This window comes from Neoarius graeffei, chromosome 10 (genome assembly GCF_027579695.1).
Source record: "Neoarius graeffei isolate fNeoGra1 chromosome 10, fNeoGra1.pri, whole genome shotgun sequence".
In the NCBI taxonomy this organism is placed as follows: domain Eukaryota; kingdom Metazoa; phylum Chordata; class Actinopteri; order Siluriformes; family Ariidae; genus Neoarius; species Neoarius graeffei.
In genome coordinates this window covers 21,792,979-21,811,923 of record NC_083578.1, presented here as the reverse complement: position 1 = coordinate 21,811,923, position 18,945 = coordinate 21,792,979, and the positions used below count along the sequence as shown (strand labels likewise).

General features: G+C 42.0%; 2 protein-coding genes across 4 annotated transcripts in view; one reads left to right on the top strand and one right to left on the bottom strand.

The window, feature by feature from the left end:
- Positions 1-18,945, top strand: part of acot7 (acyl-CoA thioesterase 7) — a 305,552-nt gene that overhangs the window by 33,928 nt on the left and 252,679 nt on the right. The window lies entirely within an intron of this gene.
- LOC132892370 (zinc finger BED domain-containing protein 4-like) lies at positions 3,012-4,714 on the bottom strand. The gene is made up of 2 exons (XM_060930626.1): positions 3,927-4,714; positions 3,012-3,695 (listed from the first exon to the last, which is right to left on the bottom strand). The coding sequence occupies exons 1-2, from the start codon at positions 4,712-4,714 to the stop codon at positions 3,200-3,202; spliced, it is 1,284 nt and encodes a 427-aa protein (XP_060786609.1). The 3' UTR covers positions 3,012-3,199.

Genomic DNA, 18,945 nt, shown 5'->3' with positions numbered 1-18,945 from the left:
TCTGCTGGAAACCAATGTCCAGTAAGTCCATACGGTTGTAGTGGATATTGAAGTCCGGTACAGATGAACAACACGCAAAAATACACACAAAAAACATAAAAAACGTGCACAGGTAGGGAGAGCTTGTAGCCGCAGCCGTTGTAGTAGAATTGTATGTAGTAGGGTTTTCCAGAAGAAAAGGTAGAAGTAGAAGGTGGAAATATGGCGTTTGACTGACAAGATGGCGTCTGTCACAATCTGGATCGGCTGTGATGTCACATGCAAGTGCTCCATAGGTGAGACGCAGCCGACAGGGGAACATTACACGGGGTGTAATGGCCCCCCTTGGTGGCAACATTGGCCGTGTAATAAAATGCTTCTGCTCAAAATACCTGCCGTCTCTCTCTCTTTCAAATAGCCCCTGAATGATACTGAACACATGTAAATTTTGAAAGAACATGTATGGAATTACGTGGCAAACAAAATAAGTGTGAAATAAAATTTGATATTTTAAATTAGAGCTGATTGCCTAGTAGTAGAGTAGCCAATCAGAGCACGTGAATGCTTATATCCAGTGAATGTGGGTAGAATAATCCATCCATTATCTATAACTGCTTATCCTGTGCAGGGTCGCAGGCAAGCTGGAGCCTATCCCAGCTGACTATGGGTGAGAGGCGGGGTACACCCTGGACAAGTCACCAGATCATTGCAGGGCTGACACATAGAGACAAAACCATTCACACCTACAGTCAATTTAGAGCCACCAATTAGCCTAACCTGCATGTCTTTGGACTGTGGGGGAAACTGGAGCACCCGGAGGAAACCCACGTGGACACGGGGAGAACATGCAAAATCTACACAGAAAGGCCCCCGTTGGCTGCTGGACTTGAACCCAGAACCTCCTTGCTCTGTGAGGTGACAGCGCTAACCACTATACCACCCGTGGATAGAATAAGTCCCGTTAGTTTTAGCCTGCAACAACTTCTTTTGGCTGCTCCCGATTAGGGGTCGCCACAGCGGACCTTTCGTCTCCATTGCTCCCTTAGCCTGGGCCCGCCCATCCTAAGTGTGACGCAACACGGGGGGCTGTTGCGAACTTAGTCTGGCAAGGCAAGCTATCTCCAGCTCTTCCAAGCTCCCGAAAAATCGGGAGCCAATCAACTTTGAGCATCTCCAATGGCCCTGGGTAGAGTCGTGTTCAAGGCAGTGACGTAGTAGAACTGCGACCAGAAGCCATAGATTGTTTACAGAATCTATGCCGGAAGCGCTTCATTCACTAGAAACATTACGAACATGGAGCAGCGGCAAGCCTTTGACACAGCGGTAGATGCTGTATTGAAAGCATTCAACGGGAAGTTCTCATTGAAAACGGAGCAAAGAGCAGCCCTGGAGGTATTTATTGAAAGGAAAGACGTTTTCGCCTTGCTCCCGACCGGCTTCGGTAAGAGTTTAATCTACCAGTTAGCCCCGCTGGTAGCCAAATCAATGGGGCTCAGCGAGAATCCTATCGTTGTGGTCGTCTCGCCTTTGATCGCGCTATTATCGTCCTCTTCCTCTTCAGCTCCTCCTTCTTCTTCCTGTTACTCAAGCAGTTTCCGTCGCGTCACATACGTCAGAGGAAAGAGTGATGTGATTGGTTTAAGCTTCGTCACAGCCTTTTCTGGCTTCGACCAGTAGCAAACTGAGGCATTTCAGGGAGGCGGGTCAACCAGGCGCTTTGGGAAACGGTTGGGCTTAATATCTATGTCAGACCAATGCTCGCAGAGCTTTGAAGTTGCGTTAGCCAGACTATTGCTCCCTGTCTTCCGCATCCTTCTCTACCACACCTGCCACTTTCATGTCCTCTCTCACCACATCCATGTATCTCCTCTTTGGCCTTCCTCGTTTTCGTGTGCCTGGCAGCTCCATCCTCAACATTCTCCTTCCCACATGCTCTGCATCTCTTCTCAGGATGTGCCCGTACCATCTCAGTCTCATCTCTCTCAGCTTAATTCCCAAGCTCTCCACATGTGCTGTCCCTCTGATGTGCTCGTTCCTTATCCTGTCCAACCTCCCATCACAAACCTTAACATCCTCAACTCCGCCACCTCCAACTTTGCCTCCTGTCTCTTCGTTAAGGGTACGGTCTCCAATCCATACATCACAGCTGGTCTCACTACTCTCTTATACATCTTACCTTTCACTTTTGCTGGGACTTTCCTATCACAAATGACTCCCAAAATCCTTCTCCAACTGCTCCACCCTGCCTGCACTCTCTTTCTCACCTCACTATCGCAGCCCCATTTTCCTGCACAGTTGACCTCAGGTACTTGAATTCACCAACTTTCTTTACGTCTACTCCTTGCATCTTCTCTACACTCTCATCCCCGTTCTCTTTGATGCACATGTATTCTGTTTTGCTACTGCCCACCTTCATTCCTCTTTGTTCCAATGCATACCTCCATCTCTCTAAACCCAACTCAACCTCCTTTCTACTTTCACCACTTATCACAATATCATCCGCAAACATCATGTTCCATGGTGACTCTTGCCTCACTTCGTCTGTCAAGCTATCCATCACTATGGCAAACACAAAAGGACTCAAAGCAGATCCTTGATGGAGTCCCACCTTCACCTTGAACCATTCAGTTGTTCCAACTGCGCACCTCACTGCTGTTTCACTGTTCTCATACATGTCTTGCACCACTCTAATATACTTCTCATTCACTCCACTCTTTCTCATACAATACCATAACTCATCTCACGGCACTCTATCGTATGCCTTCTCCAGGTCTACAAACACACAATTAGTGATGCACCGATCACCATTTTTTGGGCCGATCACCGATACCGATCACCAAACAACTTGATCTGCCGATTGCCGATCACTGCCGATTTTTTTTAAAAATAATGAACTAATATATATATATATATATATATATATATATATATATATATATATATATATAAAAAACAGTCAAAATCTTCAAATGCACAGAATGCCTTTATTTTACTGTAGCCTTTGTGACAACATGTCACCATTCAAAATATAAATATGAATCTTTCCATTCAAAATGTAAATAAAAGAACATTAGAAAGCCAAGCAGACAGCTTCTAACTCACATTACAAAAAACTTGGGCTACTTGAAAACTGGCTTGTTAATGCTGGTTAAAGATAAAATAAACAATTGGCCACAAAACCAAAACGTGCAAGGCCTACTATCACAAAGGACAAAATCTTTCACTGCCCAATAACATGGGGCAAGTTTCTTTTGATCATTATGAGCATCTCTGCATTTTTGGGGGTGAGACGGTTTCTTTTGTCATCAATGATGTTTGCAGCTGTACTAAAGAGCCGCTCACTATCCACACTTGTGCATGGTGAACAAAGATAGGCTCTTGCTGTCTGTGCAAGTGCAGGGAAGCGGCCTTTATTCAGCTGCCAATAGGCAAGTGGGTTTGAACTGCGCTGCAATACAGACTCTGCCATGTACTGGCTGACCTGGGTGATAATGGTAATTTCCTGCTCACTCTGCCCTGCTACCTCATCGACTAACTCTGCGAACATTGCCTGCAAAGAGCAGGCAGGTGGGGTCTTGTCAGTTGACTTGCTGGAACTGGGTTGCTCCACAGTGCTTGTAGTGATGGGTAGTTCAGGGTGGCTGGTTTCAAGGGCGTTCTGAAGCTGTTCATGGAAAGATGGTTTGAGTGCCTCTGAGAAATATCTGTCTTTATACCTAAAACAGACATAACAAAAATGAAAACGAGAAATTGATTAGGTTATAGTGATATGCAAAATAACATTCATTTCAGTCAGGTAGCCTAGAAAAAAATACATCCATTGCCAGCTGATATTTTACATTTATATTATATTATATTATATTATATTATATTATATTATATTATATATTGTATTGTTGGGCTTCAGGAATATAGGCAACTTAATTGGGTCAGGACGTGTCTCTTACCTCGGGTCTAGCATTGTAGCTATTGTGTACAACTTCTGTGCATCAATGTCAGCGAATCGTCGTCGGACAGCTTCCAGTAGCACTGATTTCGCCGTCTTCACGCCATGGTCCGTCTCAGTTGTTTTCTCAAGTAGACGAGTGAGCGCTCGGATGCATGGAATTACGTCCGCAGCGGACGCAGTGGATGAGCTGATTTCTTTGGTTAGCTCTTCAAACGGGGCCAGGATGGTTATTGTGTTTTCAATCAATTTCCATTGGTGGACTGTGAAGTTGCATGGCAATTCGTATTCTGCTGCATATGATGCGAGGGCCAGTTTCTGCTCCAAGAGACTCTGGAGCATGTAGAAAGAACTATTCCAGCGCGTTGGTACATCTTGGCGGAGTTTTCTAATTGGCTGGCCGAGTTGCTTCTGACAGCTCTCCAGTCGACTGTATGCCAAGGGAGAGTGTTTGAAGTGTCCAACAATGCGTCTTCCTGATGCTACAATATCCGAGATGGAGCGCTGAGACAGTATTCCCTCATGTACCGCCAACTGTAGCGTGTGAGCCATACATGGGAGCCCAGGGAAATCTGCGTCTCTCATGGCTTTTTGCATGTTTTTTGCATTATCGGTTAGAATGGCGTGGATTCGCTCCGTTTGGATCCCCCATGACTGAAACATACAGCGATAAGCCTCCACCAAAGCCTCCGTGGAGTGAGACCCCGTGAACTCCTGACAGTGTAGCACAATGTTGTGTCTTTCAAAATTAGCATCAATAAAGTGCGCTGTTAAGCTAAGTAGAGACATTGGGCATGCGTCTGCACTCCAAATATCGCTGGTAAAACTAATGGATACGTTAGCCTTCAGAAGGGTTTCAATGTGTGCGTACACAGTTTGGTACAACTGAGGGAGACATACATCAGTTAGATATCTCCTGCTTGGGGCGTCGTAACGGGGATCAAGACAGGTCATCATTCGACGGAAAGATTTCTCCTCCACAACAGATAGTGGCTGTTCACCTAGGCAAACGAATTCCATAACCTTAGACGTGATGTCTTTCCACCTCTTACTTTCTCTGCTGTATGGTTCACGTCGATGTAAACTTTCGCTCAAAGTCGGCTGGCTGGGGGATGGGGATGAACCGGTTGCCTTCGGCTTGACAAGTTTCTCGTACTCGGCATATTCAGTTGAATGGCGAATTCTAAGATGCCTAATGAGGTTAGTGGTGTTGAACTGTCGAGGGGTACTTCCACCTCGAGGTATTGCGTCATTGCATACATTGCATACAGCAAGTTTCACATCTGCCTCACTCACTTTAAAGAAAGTCCAGACAGGAGAAGTCATCGCGTTGTCGAGATGCACTTGTAGGCTATGGTTGCGCGCTTGCCAGTTTTAAACGTCGCTAATAATTTACGTCACGCGATCGGCTTTTTGATCGGCATGTTTTTCCGATCGCCGATCAGGCTATTTTTGGGCAATATCGGCCGATCATGATCGGCAGCCGATCGATCGGTGCATCATTACACACAATGTAGCTTTCTCTGGCCTTCTCTGTACTTCTCCATTAACATTCTTAGAGCAAAAATTGCATCTGACATGCTCTTCCTTGGCATAAACCCGTACTGCTGTTCACAGATTGCTACCTCTCTTCTCAGTCTCGCCTCCAATACCCTTTCCCATAGCTTCATGGTGTGGCTCATCAATTTTATTCCTCTGTAATTACTGCAGCTCTGTACATCTCCCTTATTCTTTTCTTGATCTTTATTTCTATACTTTACTTTCTCATTGAATTTCCACTTTTTTTTCCTCATTTTATTTTTCATCTTTATAAGCTTTTAATTTTAATTTAATTTCCACTATTTTTTTTTTTTACAAAATGCCAGGGAGCAAAAAATCCTGCAGAAAATGCATGGAACTAGAACAGAGGATTTCTCATCTCATCTCATTATCTGTAGCCGCTTTATCCTTCTACAGGGTCGCAGGCAAGCTGGAGCCTATCCCAGCTGACTACAGGCGAAAGGCGGGGTACACCCTGGACAAGTCGCCAGGTCATCACAGGGCTGACACATAGACACAGACAACCATTCACACTCACATTCACACCTACGGTCAATTTAGAGTCACCAGTTAACCTAACCTGCATGTCTTTGGACTGTGGGGGAAACCGGAGCACCCAGAGGAAACCCACGCGGACACGGGGAGAACATGCAAACTCCGCACAGAAAGGCCCTCGCCGGCCCCGGGGCTCGAACCCAGGACCTTCTTGCTGTGAGGCGACAGCGCTAACCACTACACCACCGTGCTGCCCCAACAGAGGATTTCTATTCTGGAATCAAAGATTAACGCTCTGCCAAAGACGGACGAATTAAAAGCGATATCTCAGGAAAGGAGTACAGAAACAGTGGCTGAGAATGCAGAGATTGCACTCCGACAGACCGAGGACATTGCAGATCAAGTGGAAGAATTCATCAATCAAGCTGGGCAAAATGTGAGTACAGAAAACTGGCAAATGATGAGTGGTAAGCCCAAAAATAAAAACAGAAGAGTAATTACTTCAACACCAGCTCGTTCTACAAATTACAATAGGATCTACAATCCTATGGAAAATCCACAGCCCATAAGGCTTCAGAACAAATTTGAATGCCTCAGGGATGTGGAAGAGGATTTTTCAAGCGGACAAACACATAGTAAAAAGAGATCGCACCAAGATCAAAGAGCTGTGAGAAGAGGCAAAAAGCAGCTCGTAACACCACCTGATCCCACAACCCTTGTTCTTGGTGATTCCACTGTAAGACAATTAAAAGGTTATGGGATGATTATTTGTTGTCTTCCAAATGCATCCATCTCTGACACCAAAGACAGCATTTTGAAACTCATGTCCGAGCATAAAACTATTAAACGTATTGTTGTGCATGTGGGACCAAATGATGTTTTCAGAGAACAGCTGTTTGTCCATGATGATTTCAGAAAACTTTTTTCTGAGCTCTATAAGACTGGAATTCAGTCTTTTATCAGTGGCCCACTCCCAGCGAGAGGAAGTTTTGCTTTTTCTCGACTCTTCAGTCTTAACACCTGGCTTGGAAAAACTTGTTTTTCATTTGGTATGAACTTCATAGACAATTTTAACCTTTTCTGGAATCGTAGAGAATTTTACAAGCCAAATAGCACTGAACTCAGCTGGATTGGAGCCAAAGTCTTAGTAGACCATTACAAACTTGCAATCTTTTTCTCAGCCAGCATTGAGGAAAACAGTTGATAAGATGTCGCAGACTGACATAGTTACAAAGCCTAAACAATCATCTTTGCAAGTCGTCATCAAGGACACACAGACATCTGACCTGCAAGACTCCCAACATTCAAAGACAGATGACTCCACTTCTCCTCGGATGGATTTCCCAAATAGCATGAAAAAATTGCTCCAAATGGCTACACTCTCTTTTTCCAGCCCAAATCTGTCGCGACAAGCAGTGTACCCAGTTCATCAAAATTGTGTTCGTCCAGGACTTTCAGCTGGCTACAAATCTTTTTCACCATCCAAAAGATACATGTCATCTCCAATCCTTTCACCCTCAAACCAAATGGAACATTTAGAAAATCTTGTTTGATGTACTCTGGGTCCCTGCAAATGGGTGTAGTGTTGAAAACCAGCTGGGACCCAATGTGCCTATGCCACTCTCTATTCCTGTGTTGATAAGAAACAGAAAACATAGAGCACATTTAACCCTGGGGGTGAACCAATCTAATCTCCTTCCTGTTTTAAAACAGCATCAGAGTGCACAAGCAGATATTACTTCTAGACTTTCTGTAAAGCTAGCTCTTCTGAACATTAGATCACTTTTAAACAAGTCATTTTTAATTAATGATCTTATTTGCAAACACAATCTTGATTTTTTGCTTCTAACTGAAACCTGGCTGGATCAAGCAAATAGTGCTACCACCCTTATTGAAGCAGCTCCCCCAAATTTTAATTTTTTGAATGTTACCCGACAAGGGAAAGGTGGAGGGATCGCAAATATATTCAAAGTCTCTTTTCAATATAAACAATCCTCACTTGGTGATTTTATGTCCTTTGAACACTTATGTGCACTTGTTACATGCTCTCCTAATATATTATTATTAACTATTTATAGGCCTCCAAGACATTCAGCCAAAGTCTTTCTTGAAGAGTTTGGTGAACTGTTATCAGTCATTTGCTTAGAGTTTGATTGTCTTATTATATCTGGGGATTTTAACTTGCATGTAGATAATACTGATAACATTTATGCCAAAGAACTACTTGCAATTATTGACAACTTCAACCTAGTACAACATGTACAGGGGCCGACCCACTCTCGTGGTCATACTCTTGACCTCGTCATCACAAAGGGTCTTACTGTTTCTAATACTGTTGTTGACCTGGCCTTATCTGATCATTTCTGTGTTTTCTTTGATGTTTCTATGTCTCCTCACATTCAGAACAGCTCAATGACTATAGGTAGGAGAGTCATAAAAGACAACACATGTGCTCTCTTTGAGCAAGCTCTCTCTCAGAACTCAACCAAAATGTCAGACTCTGTTCTTCATCTTATAATTACAGATGTGCTTCAAATTATAAATACATCCCTGGAGACTGGCGTTGTTCCTGTGTCCCTAAAAAAAGCCGTTGTAAAGCCCCTTCTTAAAAAAATAATCTGGATCCTTCAGTGTTAAATAACTACAGGCCAATATCAAATCTACCATTCATCGGGAAAATCCTGGAAAAAATTGTCTTCAATCAATTAACTGCCTTCTTGATATCAAACAGCCGTTTTGATAATTTTCAGTCAGGATTTCGTGCCAATCATAGCACTGAAACAGCGCTTATTAAAGTTATAAATGACATACGTCTTAATACTGATGCAGGCAAAACATCGGTCCTGGTATTACTGGACCTCAGTGCAGCTTTTGATACTGTTGATCACAACATACTGCTATGTCGACTTGAACACTGGGTTGGATTGACTGGTAAAGTTATCAATTGGTTAAATTCATACTTAAAAGATAGAACTTCTTTGTTACCCTGGGAAATTGTTCCTCAACGTCAATGTCCTTGACCTGTGGTGTCCCCCAGGGGTCGATTCTTGGACCATTACTTTTCAACCTTTATATGCTCCCACTTGGGCAAATTATCAATAAAAATTCAATTTTGTATCACTGCTATGCAGATGACACCCAAATTTATTTTGCTCTATCACCTAATGATTATGCCCCCCTTGAATGTCTCTACCAGTGTATCGATCAAATCAATAGCTGGATGTCACAAAATTTTCTTCAGCTGAACACAGATAAAACAGAAGTAATTCTATTTGGAAAAAAAAGATGAAAGACTCAGGATTACCACTATTCTTGACACAAAAGGGATTAAAACTAAAGAAATGGTTAAAAATCTTGGTGTTTTCATTGACAGCGAGCTAAACTTTGACAGTCACATGAAAGCAATCACTAAAACGGCATTTTATCACCTAAAAAACATTTCCAAACTAAGAGGACTTATGTCAAAAAATGATCTGGAAAAACTAATACATGCCTTCATCTCTAGTAGGGTTGATTACTGCAATGGCCTTTTCACAGGCCTGCCAAAAAAGACCATCAAACGACTTCAGCCGGTTCAAAATGCAGCGGCTAGGGTTCTCACACGAACAAAAAGAACAGAGCACATTACTCCAATTCTAAGGTCCCTTCACTGGCTTCCAGTAAGCTACAGAATTGACTTTAAAGCATTGCTGCTGGTGTACAAATCTCTAAATGGTACAGGGCCCAATTACCTCTCTGATATGTTGCAGTGGCCTAACCCAATCAGATCTACCAGATCAAAACAGAAAAATTTACTATTAAAACCTGTTAAAACAAAGTATGGTGAAGCAGCTTTTAGCTACTATGCAGTACAGCTGTGGAACCAACTGCCAGAGGACATTAAAAATGCTCCTGCTGTTGGCAGCTTCAAATCTAGGTTAAAGACCAAGCTGTTTTCAGATGCTTTCTGTTAAATAATTAACCCTGCCGACAGTAGTCGGAGGGGTTATTATTTTCACCTGCGTCAGTCTGTGTGTGTGTGTATCTGTCTGTGTGTCTGCAAGATATCTCAAGAACCAATGGATCGATTTGGACCAAATTTTGTACATGTGTTGCCAATCACCCAGGAAGGAAACCATTAAATTTTGGAGGTCAAAGGTCAAGGTCATGGCAGAACTTCGAAATTTTCGCCCAATGTATTTTAATAGGGAAAAGGCGGGGTTTGCACTCGTTAGAGTGTCCCTGTCTAGTTAATATTGTCTTCTTTACATTTTTTATAATCTTTACTTTCTCTGCATGTTTTAAATTTACTTTAACTTTATGCTATTTTATTCTTTATTCTATTCTGCTGTTTTTTCCCATCCTATTTGAACTACTACTTCATTTTATTATTTTATTTTTACTCTTATTTTCTTTTAATTCTTTTAATTGTTTTAGAATAAAAATAAAATTATTTTATGTAATTTTATTTCTCTATTGTCTACTGTTTTTGTTTTTACTTCTGTAAAGCACATTGAACTGCCATTGTGTATGAAATGTGCTATATAAATAAACTTACCTTGCCTTATTCTTGTATATTGGGACTAGCGCACTCTTTCACACACAAGAAGTAGTTTTAGCCTGCAACTGAACACGTCCTCATATCCATAGAGCTACACTGTTATCCCAACAGCAACATAATAATGGAAAAATGCATTTGGATAGCATTGTAAGGCATTTTGAACATTCCATGGATTATAATAATCTTCTTGTTGGACTTTGAGTTAATATCTACATGTATATCAGTGTCCTTATTTTAAAACTATAGTAGGTACATATAGTACACTGGCTTTCAGTCATACACCAATTGTGTGTAAGGAAAGTGAACACACCAAAGGAGGCAGTGACGATTTCATGGTCAATGCCATACCTTGCATTCTATTGGTTGGTCCCAATTATGGAAGTCTTAAAAGTTCAATCTAGATCCCAACAACACTCAGTGCGTTTACATGCACATCCAAATCGAGCTACTGTCGGTAATCGAGCTAAGGGTCCCAGCAGGGGTGCCAGAGAAATCCAATCCTACATGCACACAAGGAAATCGAGCTATTGTGTGAGGTACATTGTGCACTCGAGCCACAGGTGGCGCTACACGCCCCATCGTGTTGGTACACTTCTGGTTGTCGTCATGAAGAAGAGCTATTCAAGAGTATAAACAAAGTTATCAGTTCCGTGTTCACAAGAAGAACGACGAGGACAGCAACATCGAGATATATTATATATTCAACTCCTTAAGCTGAATGAGCATGAACTCCATCTCCTCATTGCTCCAGAAGTGCACGTTTCTACTACTGTTGTCATGCCGACCGAGGCTGTTGTGTTTCCCGCTTGTGGTCTCGTCACTTCCGGAAGGGGCAGTGCTGAAGTAAGTAGCTCGACTATGTAGCTCGATAGGGTTTACATGCACTAAGTAGCTCGGCTACAATCGCATAATCTAGGTCGCGTAGCTCGATTACGAGAAATCCAGTTCGGTTCGATTTCAGCTGAGCTAAGGTGTTTCCATGGCATTTAGAACTTCGATTTTAGTTGAGCTACGGCAGAAATTCGATTTTCTCTATGTGCATGTAAACGCACTGACTGTTTCATACAGGTGTTACAAGTTTAAGCTTAGAAAACTAGAACCATTAGCCACCCCAAAAACCCATTGAGGAACTTTAGTTTCCTGCTGTGCTAGACCAAAGGTTCTCCTAGTTCTCCATTTTTAGTCTGCACACTTAACACACGGGCGGCACGGTGGTGTAGTGGTTAGCGCTGTCGCCTCACAGCAAGAAGGTCCTGGGTTCGAGCCCCGTGGCCGGCGAGGGCCTTTCTGTGTGGAGTTTGCATGTTCTCCCCGTGTCCGCGTGGGTTTCCTCCGGGTGCTCCGGTTTCCCCCACAGTCCAAAGACATGCAGGTTGGGTTAACTGGTGACTCTAAATTGACCGTAGATGTGAGTGTGAATGGTTGTCTGTGTCTATGTGTCAGCCCTGTGATGACCTGGCGACTTGTCCAGGGTGTACCCCACCTTTCGCCCGTAGTCAGTTGGGATAGGCTCCAGCTTGCCTGCGACCCTGTAGAAGGATAAAGCGGCTAGAGATAATGAGATGAGATGAGACTTAACACACACAACTGGGAGGCTAATCTGCACACATTCAGTGTTGATTGTGACTTTTATGAGTTTGGGACTAGAAGAGAATATGAATTATGGATATGGACTTTTATGGAGTTATGGTCTATGAGGTCTGTAAAGGACCTCTGCATTAGATATTGTGGCACGCAGACTGTCAGTTTTCCAGTGCTGTCATTTGTAGGCTGGAGTTGACGGTTTCACTTTGAAATCATCTGATTGGTGTGTGTGACTTTATGACTGCTCTAAAGATACACAGTGAAATACCATCACTGAAATTCCCACACTCAATATGGGACCTGCGACCTACTGAACATAGTGTCTTGCGAAAGTATTCATCCCCTTGGTGTTTGTCCTGTGTTGTCGCATTACAAGCTGGAATTAAAATGGATTTTTTGGGGGGTTAGCACCATTTGATTTACACAACATGCCTACCACTTATAAAGGTGCAAATTGTTTGTTTTGTTGTGACAAACAATAATTAAGATGAAAAAAAACAGAAATCTGGAGTGTGTATTGGTATTCACCTCCTAAAGTCAATACTTTGTAGAGCCACCTTTGCTGCAATTACAGCTACAAGTCTCTTGGGGTATGTCTCAATTAGCTTAGCACATCTAGCCACTGGGATTTTTGCCCATTCCTCAAGGCAAAACTGCTCCAACTCCTTCAAGTTAGATGGGTTGCGTTGGTGTACAGCAATCTTCAAGTTATGCCACAGATTCTCAATTAGATTGAAGTCTGGGCTTTGATTAGGCCATTCCAAGACATTTAAATGTTTCTCTTTAAACCACTCCAGTGTAGCTTTAGCAGTATGTTTAGGGTCCTTGTCCTGCTGGAACATGAACCTTCGTCCCAGTCTCAAACCTCTGGCTGACTCAAACAGGTTTTCCTCCAGAATTGCCCTGGATTTAGTGTCCTCCATCTTTCCTTCAGTCCTGACCAGCTTTCTTGTCCCTGCAGATGAAAAATATTCCCACAGCATGATGCTGCCACCACCATGCTTCGCTGTAGGAACTGTGTTCTCAGAGTGTTGGGTTTGCATCACTCACGGCATTTCCCATGATGGCCAAAAAGATCAATTTTAGTCTCATTTGACCAGAGAATCTTCTTCCATGTGTTTGGGGAGTCTGCTACATGCTCTTGGGCAAACTCCGAACGTGTTTTCTTCAGCAATGGCTTTTTTCTGGCCACTCTTCCATAAAGCCCCGTTCTGTGGAGTGTACGGCTTAAAGTGGTCCTATGGACAGATACTCCCATCTCCGCTGTGGATCTTTGCAGCTCCTTCAGTGTTCTCTTTGGTGTCTTTGTTGCATCTCTGATTAATGCCCTCCTTGCCTGGTCTGTGAGTTATGATGGGTGGCCTTCTCTTGTCAGGTTTGTAGTGGTGCCATATTCTTTCCATTTTTGCTATAATGGATTTAATGGTGCTCTGTGGGATATTCAAAGTTTGGGATGTATTTTTTTTTAATATAACCCAACTCTGATCTATACTTCTCCACAACTTTGTCTCTGACCTGTTTGGAGGCTCCTTGGTTTTCATGTTGCTTGCTTAGTAGTGTTGCAGAGTCAGGGTCCTTCCAGAACAGGTTGAGTTATACAGACATCATGTGATAGATCATGTGACACTGATTGCACACAGGTGCATCTTGATCAACTAATTATGTGACTTATGAAGTGAATTGGTTGGACCAGCTCTTATTTAGGGGTTTCATACGAAAGGGGGTGAATACCTATGCACACTCTGGATTTCTGTTTTTTTTTCCTTTCCCATCTTAATTATTGTTTGTGTCACAATAAAACAACAATTTGCACCTTTAAAGTCGTAGGCATGTTGTGTAAATCAAATGGTGCTAACCTTCCAAAAATCCATTTTGCAATGCAACAAAACAGGACAAACACCAAGGGGGATGAATACTTTTGCAAGACGCTGTAGTATGTACGTGGTAATTTTTCTCCACATTTAGAAAGACAGTGTGTACAACCATGATGAATGATTTGCAACAAAGGGCCTGAAGGCTGTACAACAATTTGCCTGACAAAGTGACTAGGGTTTTGGCAAGGTAATATATTTACAAAGTGTGCAAAAGGTCATGAAGGACGTACTGAAAATATGAACAATTCTCTACTGCAAAGCTGTTCGACTATAAGAGTACATGCTTCACTTGGCCTGTTGCGATATTCGATATACTGACTCGTATGGTAAATGAACTCTGTAATATTTTTTTTTACCGAGATTTTGGCATTTACGTGCTGTACATCTACATAGGGAAGTCACTGGAGTATTAGCTTGACCCACTGACTGAATAAAACACTGCGCTGTTTTCTGTCGTCTCACGCAGCTCTCTGTCAGAGGCAGGGCCTCCCAGCATGCAACAGTTATCCAGCCAGGGTATCCACTGAAGGGGGGAGGGGGAACACCACGTTGCTCCGTTGCACAGACCATAGGCGTAGACTTGGGTACGGACGTGTCCCTACCAATATCAAACGACGGCTGATATGTCCTACCAATATTTCTGATAGAAGAAAAAAATCATGCTCCGTGCGCAGTACACAAATGGTTACTGTAGGTTTCCATTGGGCAAAACACCACGCAAAATTTGCTCATGAATATTCGCAAGCAAGTTTGGCTACCATGTCAATTAGTTGCAGTGCAGTGACCGGCTGCTAGCTAGCAAACTAGCAAACTGTCCTTGAGGAATGTAACGTTAGATTAGCTCGTAAAATTAATCAGTTAACAACAGCTCGTATTCAGTGTGTAAAAACAACGACAACATACGAATATGACTGTTTTCTAAGTTTGTGTGGCATGTAAATAACAATCCGACTTGATACTGGCAACAACTGGTGTTCATTAAGGTCATAAAGACATTATTAAATCATATATATATATTGTGCTAATGTTGGCTAATATTGCACCTACAGCCCCACCTAGCAGTATTGGCACCCCTTAATTTTATTCACAACTTTTGTAATATCTCCAGAAATAAATGGAAATGGACACAATTTGCAATACCAAGATCTTTTAATTGAAGGTCCAAAGGAACTGAAAAGTTGTTTTCGTTCAAAATAGGCATTTTAATTTCTAAGACAATAAAAAAAAAACAGAAATACAGCAGGTGCAGGAATATTGGCACCCCTCCTTAGTATTTGGTTGCACACCCTTTGGCAGCGATGACGGCCTCCAAACGTTTCCTGTAGCCATCAATGAGCTTCTTGCATTTGTCTTGTGGTATTTTCTCCCACTCTTCCTTCGCTATGCGCTCTAGGTCTTGGATATTTGAAGGATTCCTTCTGCCAATGGCAGATTTCAACTCCCCCCAAAGATTCTCAATTGGATTGAGGTCAGGACTCATTGCTGGCCATTTCAAAACAGTCCATTTTTTCTTTTCTAACCATTTTTGTGTGCTTTTAGATGTGTGTTTGGGGTCTTTGTCCTGCTGGAGTACCCAAGATCTTCGCCTCAAACCGAGCTTTCTTACATTGGGCAGGACATTTTGCTCCAAAATCTGTTGATAATCTTCAGATTTCATAATCCCTATGACACGGGTAAGGCCTCCAGTCCCAGATGCAGCAAAGCAGCCCCACAGCATTATTGATCCTCCACCATGCTTGACTGTTGGTAGGGTGTTCTTTTCTTTGAATGCTTCATTGCAGCGCCTGTAAACATACTGCCTGTGAGAATTCCCAAAAAGCTCTACTTTTGTCTCATCTGTCCACAGGACATTTTCCCAGAAGGACTGTGGCTTGTCCAGGTTCTCTTTCGCAAACTCCAGACGCTCCTTTTTGTGTCTTTTTTTTCAATAATGGGGTCTTCCTTGGCCTCCGCCCATGTAGCCCTGCTGTGTTGAGTGTGCACCTTATGGTGCTTCTTGAAACAGTTACCCCAGACTGTTCCAGGTGGGCCTGCAGGTCCGTAGATGTTAACTGAGGTGATTCTGCCACCAATCGCACCAACCTTCGATGACTTCTATCATTGATTTTTCTCTTACCCCCACGCCCAGGGAGGTTCTTGACCGTTCCATGCTTCAAATATTTCTTAATAACATTACGCACTGTTGACACAGGGATACCAAGCTCTTTGGAGATGGCTTTATATCCTTTGGAGCTCTTGTGTTTGTCAACAACTGCATTTCTTGTTTCTTCAGACAGCTCTTTTGTCTTCACCATTGTGAAAAAGGGACTGAGTGAAGCAGTTGGTTTTTCAAAACACAAATCTCATCATTCATTGGCCATTTCATGTCACATGGGCACAGACAGGTCTTCACAGGTGATTTCCATTTGTAATTTACCATAGGTGAGTCAAATTAGGTTTAGTTAGGTTTTAGGACTAACAGCAAAGGGTGCCAATACTAGTGATACAGCAAGATTTACCTTTTTCATTTTTTTTCACTCTAATTGTTTATTTTTTTTATTTTGTTGATACTTTGCTCTTTTATATTAACCACGAGCTATCTGTAGAAATATTCTGCATCATGTGACATTTTGAAAACATCACATACCGAGTACACATACACTGAACTGATTGGTTTTTGAGGGGGTTAATTTGAAAGCGGTAGGCTAAAAACTTTTTTATTTGCTACAGACACAGCTTTTAATTCTGTCCAGCCAACCTGCATTAGTTCCGTAAACGCATTTTTTTTGTTCAGTTCCGTTCTCATTTTGAATAGATCTATTAGGTTCTCCTACAGATCTGTCAGGGTCATTAACAAAGTAGGTAATGAATTTCGCATAACAAAACTCAAAAGCTGTTTGTAACGTCTCGGATGGATCAAGATCAAACGAATTTTCCAGTAACGGTTTGTGATGGTCCGACACACGGACTAAATCGACCGTTAGGCCTCGTTCGGATGAAATTACACTATTAAAATGATCACGGAATTATTTGTTTTTCTGAATCTTTACTATTTTGTTGTTCGCTAGAATACCATTTTACGATTTCACACTTAAGCAAATGTTTGAAAACTCCGGATCTCCTTCCTTCATGGTGGCTGCCATTTTTTTGTGCCGCACGGCGCATGCGCAGAGCTGATTTGATTCTATATTCTGCGCGGAATGCGTAAATGTCAAGTTCGATTTTAGATTTACGAACCCGAAAAAAATGTCGAAAAACCGGCGTTTAAAAAAAAAAAAATTTCAACCGCACAAACGGCACTCACCCGGCCGGTGGACCGGAAACAGAACATTTTTTAATAATGGCCTTGTAAAACACATTTGCAAATTGGTAGAATGAGTGAATCATCACATGCAAGATTTGCAGTTAATCAAATCAATTGCTTATTATTATTATTATTATTATTATTATTATTATTATTCATGAATTACTACAGTTCTGAACTTCAAATTTTAAAAGTCTGGACTTTGGAGAGATGATGGATACTCTTTTGGTGGAACACAACGGAGCAAAATCTTGTGATCCTCTAATGTTGACCTGAAGTTGGCGCCACTGGGGGTTGCCATTGGGTTTATGTCCCCACCAATGTTAACACCAAACCTACACCCTTGCCTACATGTTCTCGTTCTAATTGTTACTTTTATCCAAATGACAGCTGGCAACACGTTGTTACTTTGCACTTTTTGTTTATCTGGGTACTAATCTTTGAGAAACTGGATTGGCAGAATGTTGCCTGAACAGTTCATCTGGCTGACAGGCGATGAACTTCTGTCATCATGTGTTCTCCGTCATCTGTCTGGTGTCGTCCACATTTAATGAAAATCGCTTCTTCTCTCTCAGTTCTTCACCAATTTTTATTCTTTTTGGCAGGAAGGTAGGTCTGCCTGGAGTGCATATACTGTAGCTTCTACCCAACTTTGCATAATTGCAATTAATAATGAAGCTATGGAGTAATTAAGCCCTAACGAGCAGTTTCCACACATCACTTCTTCTCCCTCAATTCTTCACCGATTTTGATTCTTTCTGGCATGAAGGTAGGGGAACCTAGGGTGTATATAACTGTTACCCAGATTTGCTTAATTACAATTATTAATGAAGTTATGGACTAATTAAGCCTTAATGAGCAGTTCAACAAAAATTGCTTCTGCTCAGTCAATTCCTCACCGTTTTGGATCTTTTCTGGCAAATAGGTTGGTATTCCTCGGGTGTATAATAGCTTCCGTAGCTTGTATATAGCCTGCGACATTTATTGTCCAAGGTGGCCCACTTTAGATCGTTCCTTCTGGACTAGATGGGGCCGGAGTGAGCTACGCTGTCGTTAACTGACTGAGACAGTCAAATTCATAAATTGATCCTTGAATTTGTCTGTGCAGTTGAACTAAATCAGCTTTCTAAACCTTGCACTGTACACGGCTCGATATTAACTTTTTAATCCACTTATCCAATCAGACAAGCAGCAAGTTTTTTTTTTTCTTGTCCTGACCATAACCTTTTTATTACTGTGTATTTACTATTTTCATGAAGGGAAAGGTTATCAAAAAGCAGATATAGTTATGATAAATCATTATGCTTTAATGCTTCATAATTTTTATTCCCCGCTGGCTGAAAGGCCCGAAGGGAGATTATGTCGTGGCGATGTCCGTCTGTCCCTCCGTCCTGGGAAGGGTGCTCACCTTCTGAAATCAACTCTTCTCACAATTTTTGGAGAAATTTCATGAAACTTGGCAGGATTCTTTGTTATATGTCGGTAATACACACATTGTAATTTTGTTAAATTCGGTCACATTTTACCAGAGTTACAGCCCTTGATTAACAAAATTTTATACTTTGACAATTTCATGAGTGTGTGTTTTCCTTCGGAAATCAACTCCTCTCTCAATTTTTGGAGGAATTTCACCAAACTTGGCAAAAGGCCTTGTTGTATATCAGTAATACGCATATTGTAATTTCGTTAAATTTGGTCACATTTT

Coding starts and splice junctions, on each gene's coding strand:
- LOC132892370 (XM_060930626.1), bottom strand. CDS start 4,714: ATGTCTCTACTTAGCTTAACAGCGCACTTTATTGATGCTAATTTTGAA. Junction 3,696..3,926: donor GCTACAATGCTAGACCCGAG/GTAAGAGACACG, acceptor TGTCTGTTTTAG/GTATAAAGACAGATATTTCT.